The sequence below is a fragment of the Mobula hypostoma genome, chromosome 2 (genome assembly GCF_963921235.1).
Source record: "Mobula hypostoma chromosome 2, sMobHyp1.1, whole genome shotgun sequence".
Lineage (NCBI taxonomy): Eukaryota > Metazoa > Chordata > Chondrichthyes > Myliobatiformes > Myliobatidae > Mobula > Mobula hypostoma.
In genome coordinates, this window is record NC_086098.1 from 96,724,902 (window position 1) to 96,736,926 (window position 12,025).

Here is a 12,025-nt window from a genome sequence, read left to right on the forward strand (position 1 = left end):
TTGTTGTCTTACACCCTTCTGTTGTTTGATCCTTAGTTATGAACACATTCGTAAGTGTGAACAAGTTTTTTATATTTTGTTTCAAACTTCAACATAATGTTGTTAATCATTCCATCCTCCTATGTCACTCGTTTCCTGTACAGTTTTGTAAGAATGTCGTTGTACAATTGCACTTCTAAGTATTTACACATCACATTTAACCCTCAGTAATTTTAGTAATTCCGAATGATCTGTCTTAAACCCCTCCACTGTCGTTAATATGCTGTTGACTAGACAACATAGATACTGAATCAGCCTTTATCTTTATTGTATTAGTCATAGTCATAGTCATACTTTATTGATCCCGGGGGAAATTGGTTTTCGTTACAATTGCACCATAAATAATAAATAGTCATAGAACCATAAATAGTTAAATAGTAATATGTAAATTATGCCAGTAAATTATGAAATAAGTCCAGGACCAGCCTATCGGCACAGGGTATCTGACCCTCCAAGGGAGGAGTTGTAAAGTTTGATGGCCACAGGCAGGAATGACTTCCTATGACGCTCTGTGCTGCATCTTGGTGGAATGAGTCTCTGGCTGAATGTACTCCTGTGCCCACCCAGTACAATATGTAGTGGATGGGAGACATTGACCAAGATGGCATGCAACTTAGACAGCATCCTCTTTTCAGACACCACCGTGAGAGAGTCCAGTTCCATCCCCACAACATCACTGGCCTTACGAATGAGTTTGTTGATTTTGTTGGTGTCTGCTACCCTCAGCCTGCTACCCCAGCACACAATAGCAAACATGATAGTACTGGCCACCACAGACTCGTAGAACATCCTCAGCATCGTCCGGCAGATGTTAAAGGACCTCAGTCTCCTCAGGAAATAGAGATGGCCCTGACCCTTCTTGTAGACAGCCTCAGTGTTCTTTGACCAGTCCAGTTTATTGTCAATTCGTATCCCCAGGTATTTGTAATCCTCCACCATGTCCACACTGACCCCCTGGATGGAAACAGGGGTCACCGGTACCTTAGCTCTCTTCAGGTCTACCACCAGCTCCTTAGTCTTTTTCACATTAAGCTGCAGATAATTCTGCTCACACCATGTGACAAAGTTTCCTACCGTAGCCCTGTACTCAGCCTCATCTCCCTTGCTGATGTATCCAACTATAGCAGAGTCATCCGAAAACTTCTGAAGATGACAAGACTCTGTGCAGTAGTTGAAGTCCGAGGTGTAAATGGTGAAGAGAAAGGGAGACAAGACAGTCCCCTGTGGAGCCCCAGTGCTGCTGATCACTCTGTCGGACACACAGTGTTGCAAGCACACGTGCTGTGGTCTGCCAGTCAGGTAATCAAGAATCCATGATACCAGGGAAGCATCTACCTGCATCGCTGTCTGCTTCTCCCCCAGCAGAGCAGGGCGGATGATGTTGAACGCACTGGAGAATTCAAAAAACATGACCCTCACAGTGCTCGCTGGCATGTCCAGGTGGGCGTAGACACGGCTCAGCAGGTAGACGATGGCATCCTCAACTCCTAGTCGGGGCTGGTAGGCGAACTGGAGGGGATCTAAGTGTGGCCTGACCATAGGCCGGAGCAGCTCCAGAACAAGTCTCTCCAGGGTCTTCATGATGTGGGAGGTCAATGCCACCAGTCTGTGGTCAGTGAGGCCGCTGGGGCGCGGCATCTTCGGCACAGGGACGAGGCAGGACGTCTTCCACAATACAGGAACCCTCCGGAGCCTCAGGCTCAGGTTGAATACATGGCGAAGTACTTCATATAGTTGAGAGGTATCTCTATTCATCCAATGTTATCTTGATAAGTTGACTGCATCAATACTTACAAACTTTTTCCATTGTCCCATCACTGATAATCTCAGTTCACGTGAAGCAAAAATCTCCAGGCACAAAATACATTTGCTTTTGTTGACATATCTCCATACCCTTCTTTTGATACCCCAGGGTGAATCAAATTGTTGTACAACTCTGAGGTTGTCACAGAATGCTGATTGAATTTATACAGGCTCTATTTGTAAGAGTAATCCCACTCTAGTTTAAAGAGTGAGCCCTACTCCCCGCCCTCTCCCTACAAAAACTTTTATTTCAGATTAGATTAGATTCAACTTTATTGTCATTGTGCCGGGTACAGATACGAAGCCAATGAAATGCAATTAGCATCTGACCAGAAGTGCAAAAGAATAGTATTATTTACAAAATAACTGTGAATAAAAAGTAAGTGCTACAGCATACAAGTATAAAAGTACTGAGACAGTCCAGTATGGGTGCACTACTGCTTAGCGCTGATATGTGAGGTTCAGCAGGGTCACAGCCTCAGGGAAGAAACTCTTCCTGAGCCTGCTGGTGCAGGAGCGAAGGCTCCTGCAGTGCCTACCAGATGGAAGAAGAGGAAGAAGTCCACAGTTAAGGTGAGATGCATCCTTGATAATGCTTTTCGCCCTGCCCAGGCAGTGTTTATGGTAGATATTCTCAATGGTGGGCAGTTGGGTTCCGATAGTCCACTGGGCAGTTTTCACCACCCGCTGGAGTGCTTTGCGGTCCGATACGGGACAATTGCCATACCACACTGAGATACAGTTGGTGAGTATGCTCTCAATGGTACAGCGGTAAAAGTCCGTCAGTATCCTGGGACAGAGGTGAACTTTCTTGATGGCTCAGCAGGAACTAAAGGCGCTGTTGCACCTTTTTGATCAGGATGGAGGAGTTCAGGGACCAGGTGAGATCACCGGAAATGTGGACACCAAGGAATTTGAAGCTTGATACACACTCCACTACAGCTCCTTTGATGTAGATGGGGACATGAGTGTGGCTCCTAGCATGCCTGAAGTCCACAATAATCTCCTTGGTCTCCTGGGTGTTGAGGGCCAAGTTGTTATCAGCACACCATGTGGCCAGGTGCTGGACCTCATCCCTGTAGGCTGTCTCGTCATCCCCTCTGATCAGGCCAACCACCATGGTGTCGTCTGTGAACTTGATTATGGAGTTAGAACCATGTACGGGAACGCAGTCATAGGTGAAAAGGGAGTACAGAAGAGGGCTTAGCACACAGCCTTGAGGCACGCCAGTATTCAGGGTGAGAATGGAGGAGAAGAGGTTGTCTAACTTAACTGATTGGGGTCTGTTAGTCAGAAAGTCCAAGGTCCAATTGCAGAGGGATGAGCTGATACCAAGCTGGCGAAGTTTGGCAATCAGCTTGGAAGGGATCGTGGTATTGAATGCTGAACTAAAGTAAATGAACAGCATTCTGACATAAGAGTTGGGGCTGTCCAGGTAGGTCAGGGCATTCAAGACTCTAATCTCTTGTGTGGGGAAAAAAATACAAAATGTCCCCATGTCACTGTCTTTTGTTTTGCCACTCACCTTTATGTCCCAAAGCTTGAGTGCAATAACAATGAGAACAGTTTCTCTCTATCCAGTCTCTGTATCCTTGTAATCTTAAATAGCTCTATTAGATCTCACAGCCTCCTTGTTTCAAAAAGAGCAAACTGAGCTTCTTCAGTTTAATTTTCTGATCAGAGTTCATATCTGTGCAATCATTTCAGTCAATCAAATCTGACGCCATCTCCATGGCACTTCATTCTGCCCTGACCCACCTGGACAGCCCCAACTGTTAAGTCAAATCTGCACCCTCTGCAAGTCTTCAAATATTTGAAAAGGTGTGGTACTCAGAGGTGGATATATTATTATAGTCGTGGCTGATTCATTGCCTGAGATGAGTGCTCACGAGATTTTTACTCTTGAACTCTGTGCCTCCATTTGTAAACGCGAACAAGAAAATCTGCAGATGCTGGAAATTCAAGCAACAAACACGGAATGCTGGTGGAACGCAGCAGGCCAGGCAGCATCTATAGAAAGAAGTACAGTTGATGTTTCAGGCCAAGATCCTTCATCAGGACTCACTGAAAGAAGAGATAGTAAGAGATTTGAAAGTGGGAGGGGGAGGGGGAGATCCGAAATGATAGGAGAAGACAGGAGGGGGAGGGAAGAAGCTAAGAGCTGGACAGTTAATCAGCAAAAGGGATACAGAGTTGGAGAAGGGGGAGGATCATGGGACAGGAGGCCTAGGGAGAAAGAAAGGGGGAGGGGAGCCCAGAGGAAGATGGAGAGCAGGCAAGGAGTGATTGGGAGAGGGACAGAGAGAAAAAAAGTTGGGGGGGGGAATAATAAATAAGGGATGGGATAAGAAGGGGAGGAGGGGCATTAACTGAAGTTAGAGAAAACAGTGTTCATGCCATCAGGTTGGTGGCTAACCAGACGGAATATAAGGTGCTGTTCCTCCGACCTGAGTGTGGCTACATCTTGACAGTAGAGGAGGCCGTGGGTAGACATGTCAGAATGGGAATGGGACGTGGAATTAAAATGTGAAGCCACTGGGAGATCCTGCTTTCTCTGGCGGACAGAGCGTAGGTGTTCATCGAAACGGTCTCCCAGACTGCGTCAGGTCTCACCAATATATAGAAGGCCACACCGGGAGCACCGGACGCAGTAATCACACCAGCCGACTCACAGGTGAAGTAACGCCTCACCTGAAAGGACTGTCTGGGGCCCTGAATGGTGGTGAGGGAGGAAGTGTAAGGGCAGGTGTAGCACTTGTTCCGCTTACAAGGATAAGTGCCGGGAGGGAGATCAGTGAGAAGGGATGGGGGGGGACGAATGGACAAGGGAGTCACATAGGGAGCGATCCCTGCGGAAAGCGGGGGGGGGGGAAGAAAAGATGTGCTTGGTTGTGGGATCCCGTTGGAGGTGGCTTTGAGCTATTTTCTCAATCTGCCATTCTGTTCTAAATAAATCATACAGGTTTTTGCAGCCCTTTTAGAATTGTACCTGTATAATTGTTGCCTTTTCTCGTTTTTCTTTCAAAAATATAGTATTTTACATTTCTCAGTATTGAATTTGATTGGTCTCTTTTCCTTCCTTGAACATTATTATTACCTTCTTTGTAGATCACTTTGTTTCCAAGTTTGTGAAATTTATAGATTTGAACAAAGAACATAGAATAGTACAGCACAGTACAGGCCCTTCGGCCCACAATGTTGTGCTGACCCTCAAACCCTGCCTCCCATATAAGCCCCCACCTTAAATTTCTCCATATACCTGTCTAGTAGTCTCTTAAACTTGGAAATGGAGTCCTGGCATCTGAGGCTAACTCATTATATATTTAATAAAGCATTGACCTAAATGCCCATATCTTGGAGAACTCCATGGTCCCTTCACTGAAGAGGCCTCTCTGATGAGTGGTGAAACATCTCCTAGACAACACAGCAAGTCCAGTTGCCTTGATTTACTCCTGCTGATGTATTATTTTTAGTTTCTTGCTACTTGGTCAATTTTCTATCTTAATTGCATTTCTCTTTGCTGAGATTCAATAGTATCTTCTTTGATGGTGAAGATAGTATCTTCTTCCATGGTGAAGATTAATATAAAGTGCTTATTTAGTACCTCCTCTTTATTTATTGAGACTTGTGTGTCATTTTCTCCTTCACTAAATTCTCCAACTACAAAGCACTAGAGCAACTCTGCAGGTCAGGCAGCATGTTTGGAGAGTCATCAACATTAGATGTTTCAGGCCAAGACCCTGTCTACAAACTCCATTTGCTTATTGAATAGTAGTATTCATAATGCCTTCATAATTTCATTTTAAAATGCTTCCTGCACTTTTTGTACTATTGATGGATCTTGCTAATACCTGCCATATGGTATGTTTCCTTTTTTTCCTTTATCCAATCTTCAATAACCTTCAAAATCCAGGGTTCCTCATGGTAGAGATGACTGAAACTATAAGGTACAGGTTTAAGGTGAGGGAAAGAGATTTAAAAGAGATGTAAGAGGTATATTTTCCACACAGAAAGTAATTAATATCTGGAATGAGCTTCCAAAGGAAGAAGGAAAATAGAATTTATGAACCATCTGGACAGGTACTTTAATGAGCAAGGCATAACAGGGATATTGGAATTAATGCAGCAAAGTTAGGTTAGTATAGATAGGCATTATGGTTGGCATAGATTGATGAGTCACTGTAAATTACTCATTGTTTAGGTGGATGGCAAAAGACTCAAAGGTGACTCGATGGGCATGTGGGAGAGAATAAATTGCAAGTTTACAGGAAAATGAACGAAGAATTATGGCTATTGGGAATGTTCTTCTAAGAATTAGTATGGGATTAATGGCCTCAGTGGTTGCATCCTGTTGCAAAGGTTAAGCAAATCCACTCATTATCACAACTATTAATTTCCATTAACAACAATAACAAGATGGCCTGCAGGGAAGAAATCATCTCTCTGACACAGTGGTGTCAAGAAAACAACCACTCCCTTAATGTTGCAAAAACAAAGGAGCTGGTTGTGGATTACAGGAGGAATGGAGACAGGCTAACCCCTATTGATATCAATGATCTGGGGTCGAGAGGGTAAACATCTTTAAGTTCCTCAGCATCCGAGGACTTCACGTGGTCTGTACACACCAGCTGTGTGGTGAAGAAGGCACAACAGCACCTCTTTCACCTCAGACAGTTGATGAAGTTTGGTATGGGCCCCCAAATCGTAAGAACTTGCTACAAGGGCACAATTGAGAGCATCCTGACTGGCTGCATCACTGCTTGGTATGGGAACTGTACCTCCCTTAATCGCAGGACTCTGCAGAGAGTGGTGCAGACAGCCCAGCGCATCTATAGTTGTGAGCTTCCCATGATTCAGGACATCGACAAAGACAGGTGTGTGAAAAAGGACCCGTAGGATCATTGGGGACCCGAGTCACCCCAACTGTAACCTGTTCCAGCTGCTACCATCCGAGAAATGGTACCACAGCATAAAAGCCAGGACTAACAGACTCCGGGACAGCTTCTTCCACCAGGCCATCAGACTGATTAACTCGCGCTGATCTGAGCGTATTCCATGTTACATTGACTGTTCTATTTATTATAAATTACTATGATTGCACATTGCACATTTAGATGGAGGTGTAAAGATTTTTACTCCTCATAAGAACAATAAGAATATAAGAAATAAGAGCAGGAGTAGTCCATCCGGCCCATCGAGCCTGCCCCACTATTCAATAAGATTATGGCTGCTCTACCTGTAAACTCAGCTCCATCTACCTGCCTTTTCCCCATAACCCTTAATTCCCCTACTATGTAAAAATCTATCTAACTGTATCTTAAATATATTTAGTGAAGAAGCCTCAGCTGCTTCCCTGGGCAGAGAATTCCACAGATTCACCACTCTTTGGGAAAAACAGTTTCTCCTCATTTCCATCCTAAATCTTCTCCCCTGAATCTTGAGGCAATGTCCCCCAGTTCTATTCTCACCTACCAATGAAAACAACTTTCCTACTTCTATCTTATCTATCCCTTTCAAAATTTTGTATGTTTCTATAAGATCCCCTCTCATTCTTCTGAATTCCAGAGAGTATAGTCCCAGGTGACTCACTGTCTTCTCATAAATTAACCCCTTCATCTGTGGAATCAACCTGGTGAACCTCCTCTGCACTGCCTCCAAAGCCAGTGTATCCTTTCTCAAGTATGAAGACCAGAATTGCACACAGTATTATTCCAGATGCGGTCTCACCAGTAGCCTGTATAGTTGCAGCATGACCTCCCTGCTCTTGAATTCAATCCCTCTAGCAATGAAGGCCAACATTCCATTTGCCTTCTTAATAACCTGTTGCACCTGCAAGCCAACTTTTTGTGATTCATGCACAAGCACTCCCAAGTCTCTCTGCACAATAGCATGCTGCAATTTTTCACCATTTAAATAGTAATCTGCTCTTCTATTGGCCGGCTGGTGGCATAGTGGCACCAGCGCCGGACTTCAGAGCGAAGGCTCCTGGGTTCGAATCCAGCCGGCTCCCTTGCACGCTTTCCATCCTTGCTGGGTGGAGTGTCGAGCTAGCAATTCGGCCTCGTAAAAATAAGAAAGCCTGCTAGATAAAGGCCGTCATGACGGCATCCCGATGACTCTACTCAGAGTTAAGGACTTTCTTCTTCTCTTCTATTATTCCTTCCAACGTGGATGATCTCGCATTTACCAGCGTTGTATTCCATCTGCCATGTATGTGAAGAAGAAGTCGTTGGGACGCCAACATGACAGCATTTTTTTAGCAGGCTTTCTTAATTTTACGAGGGCAAGTTGCTAGCTCAACGCTCAACCCAGCACAGAGGGAAAGCATGCAAGGGAGGCAGCTAGATGCGAATTCAGGAGCCTTCGCTCCGAAGTCCGGCGCTGATGCCACTACGCCACCAGCTGGCTATGTATGTGAAGGATGTAAGAAATAGAGTAAATTCAATTCAATTCTATAATTTTTATGATTTCCCTACGAATTTACTTCCTTATGTACTCTCCTCTACTTGACAACTTATAAAGTAGTCCTATTAGTGTAATCATACTTCCATTTCTTAATTTTGAAATTTCTTAATTTTTTTCTCATTAATTCTGGGGTATTCTCTCTCTCTCCAGCACTACATTATTCTCCTTATTCAATACTGCTGCTCATCTCCCATTTTTTTATTCCCTCCCCTATCTGATCTGACCATTTTGCATCCATTGATATTTATTATGTATTCTGTCGTCTTTTAAACCAGGTCACTATATTTGCCACAACATTGTGATTCCACATAATTAATCGCACTTGCAGCTTGCCAACTTTGTTTAATGCATTTCATAAATTTATGTACATCCAAGACGATCTTGTACATCCTCGCTGTAACTTAAGAACTCTCAATACTCGTTCTGTTGTTATTTATCTCTCCAGATATGTTTTCTCCTTTTTATAGTTAACTTCGTTCGCCAAGCATCATGCCAAATTAATTTAAATTTTACCAAAAGCATTTGTGAGTCTTTTCACAAACACATTTATCCAAGTTCTCCCATAATGCACTCTTTAGCTTCTGGCAGTCCCATCTCCCTCAGAATTCACTCTTTACACTCTTTCTAGCCAAATATTTATCTTCACTATTATCATGATTCACAGTAGCGTAGTGGTTAGTATGATGCCAGTACAGCTGGGAGTTTGGGTTTCGGTTCCAGCATCCTCTATTAGGAGTCTGTCCTCCCTGCGGAATGCATGGGTTTTTCCAGGTGCTCTGGTTTCCTCCCACAATCCAAAGACATACTGGTTAGTAGGTTAATTGTCCCGTGATTAGGCTAGGGATAATTGGGGGTTGCTGGGAAGTACAGTAGTTTTATTTGAAGAGCAATTCAGGGGAAATACAACCCCTCAGAGAAATATCTCATTAGTCTATTTTTCTCATTTTCTTTTTTTGCAACTCATTCTCTTTCTCAGATACCTATTTCCATACTCATTTCCATACTCTACACAAAGGGGATAATTTATAATAGTCAGTTATCCAAAGGCATTGTCATAAATTAATTGGCAAAAGCAGAGCACCCAGGCGAAACAACAGTAATCACATGAAGAATGTGCAAACTCAGGACAGACAGCACCAACATCAGGATTAACATTGGATCCCTGGAACTATGAGGCAGCAGTACCAATTGTCAACAGCTTGACTGGTTTGTGATTAGTTTTATGAAAACTACTTCAAGGAAATCTGCAGATGCTGGAATTTCAAGCAACACACATAGATGTTGCTGGTGAACGCAGCAGGCCAGGCAGTATCTCTAGGAAGAGGTACAGTTGACACTTCGGGCCGAGACCCTTCGTCAGGACGAACTGAAAGAAGAGGTAGTAAGAGATTTGAAAGTAGGAGGGGGAGGGGGAGATCCGAAAAGATAGGAGAAGACAGGAGGAGGAGGTATGGAGCCAAGAGCTGTACAGTTGATTGCCAAAAGGGATATGAGAGGATCATGGGACGGGAGGCCTAGGAAGAAATAAAGGGGGGGAGGGGTGAAGCCCAGAGGATGGGCAAGGGGTATAGTGAGAGGGACAGAGGGAGAAAAAGATAGATATATATAAAATAAATAACGGATGGGGTACGAGGGGAAGGAGGGCATTAACAGAAGTTGGAGAAGTCAGTGTTGCCTTTGCTACATTTGTAATTCAGAGGCTAGCCTTTATGATTCTGATATTTTGGTGGTCATAGGATATAAAGTTGCCTTCAGATTAAGTTGAGGCATATATGTTGTAGAATTTTATGTAGAAGTTTATGCTTGGAAGTAGTCATAAGTCTGCTTTGAGGTTTCTTCAAAAACATTTGTGTTCTGTGCATTAATTTTAATGGCTTGTCATGTGTGAATAAAATTGTTTGTGGAAACTGAGTAAGAGTTTCTGAGTAACAGTAGCACTGAGCAAGGAAGATTGAATGTACAGCATTCAGCATTATAACAGTACAATTAAATAATTGTATTGATAAAACTGCAAAATTTGTTCTGACCATAGATTTCTCCAGGCAAAAGAAGAGCTGAAGCTACTGAAGTTTCCTGGATTTATGTACAGTGATATTCCTGACTTAGCTTCCAAAACCCCATACTTCAGCTTGGAGAACGATGAGAACTTGGATGATGGTATTCATCTAATAGTTTGCGTCCATGGATTGGATGGTATGTTTAATGAATGTAACATCAGACAATACAATGTAGAACAGTAGAGCACAGAACCAAGCCCTTCAGCCCACAATGTTGTGTTGAACCAATTAAACTAATCCCTTCTGCATGCTCCTGGTCCATATCCCTCCATTCTGTGCATTTTTAGATGTCCAAGACCTTCTTAAATACCTCTATCATATCTGCCTCCACCACACTTGGGTCAGTGTATTCCAGGCACTCACCACTCTCTGTGTAAAATAAAAAATCAAGCTGCGCACATCTCCTTTGAATTTTCCCCCTCACATAAATGGGTGTCCTCTAGATTTAGATCTTACAATCCTGAGGGAAAAGAACAATATGATACAATAGTGGATTTTTGCTTCATAGTATCATTTCCAATTTTCTTTAAGATCTTCATGTCAGTAGCCTTTCTATTTGTACCTGGAACTTAACAAAACTGGTCTTGGCACATCCTCCAAAGTATTACGTAATGACGTAAATATTATTTACAATTTTACTGCAAAAAATTTTAAAAAATTAAAACACATACCAAGTAGGGAAGTGAATGAGAAATGCTGACGTTTTACGTTTGGGCAACATTTAATCCAGCTCAGCCTGATAGAAAAACTACCTAATTTAGTTTCTTCATGAATTTATTAAACCTCCTTTGACAGCAATGACTTACAATTGTACACAGTTCCATCCATTAATGAGTGGATCTCTAGTAGCTTTCTCATTCTTGATAGGAAACGTTGTACTTCTGATTGCCAGTGTTACTTAATGGTCATAGAATTTGTTTTTATCTGGTAATTTTCCCTTAGTGACTCATTATTTTCAAGATAGGCATTTCCAGTTCTTAATGGGTGGTTAATGGTTAGCACAGGCTCATTGGGCCTGTTTGCATGCTGTATCTCTATAACTCTAGGACTATTTAGTCGTGGTCATTTTCCTTATCAGAGTCCAAGCCAGGAAGATAGCACAGTATTGAGGTTTAAAAAAATAGCTACGTTCCTGATGCATGGAGGAGGAGACTCAAGGAAGCAGAATAGCCTATTTCTGTTCTGATTTAATATGTTCTGTATCTTCTAGTGAACTGGGCCAGCACTTATTCCACAGACCTATTTGCCCTTGAATGGTTGAGGCATTTTCCCAACTTGCCATTTCAGTGGGAGTAAATCCATCATGGGTAAAGCCCTCCCCTCCATTGAGCACATTTATACAGAGTGCTGTTGCAGGAAAGCAATGTGCATCATCAGGGACTCCCACCAGCCAGGTCATGCATTCTTTTTGCTTCTGCCATGAGGAAGAAGGTATGAACCTCAGGATTCACAATACCAGATTCAGGAACAGTTAATACCCTTCAACCATCAGGCTCTTGAACCAGTAGATTAGCTTCATTCAACTTCACTTGCCCTTCACTGAACTGTTCCTACAGCCTACGACTCATTTTCAAGGACTCTTCATCTCATGTTTTTGATATTTATTGCTCGTTTGTTTATCATTATTTTTATCTCTTCTGTATTTGAACAGTTCATTGCCT

The 12,025-nt window shown here is 43.0% G+C and overlaps 1 protein-coding gene across 4 annotated transcripts in view; it reads left to right on the forward strand.

The window, feature by feature from the left end:
- The window catches only part of fam135a (family with sequence similarity 135 member A), a 122,662-nt gene that overhangs the window by 89,861 nt on the left and 20,776 nt on the right, over positions 1 to 12,025 (forward strand). For all 4 annotated transcript variants that reach the window (XM_063040282.1, XM_063040284.1, XM_063040283.1 and 1 more), the window contains one exon: positions 10,340 to 10,500. In XM_063040282.1, the coding sequence (XP_062896352.1) occupies positions 10,340 to 10,500 (161 nt within the window). The remainder of the gene's footprint in view (positions 1 to 10,339; positions 10,501 to 12,025) is intronic.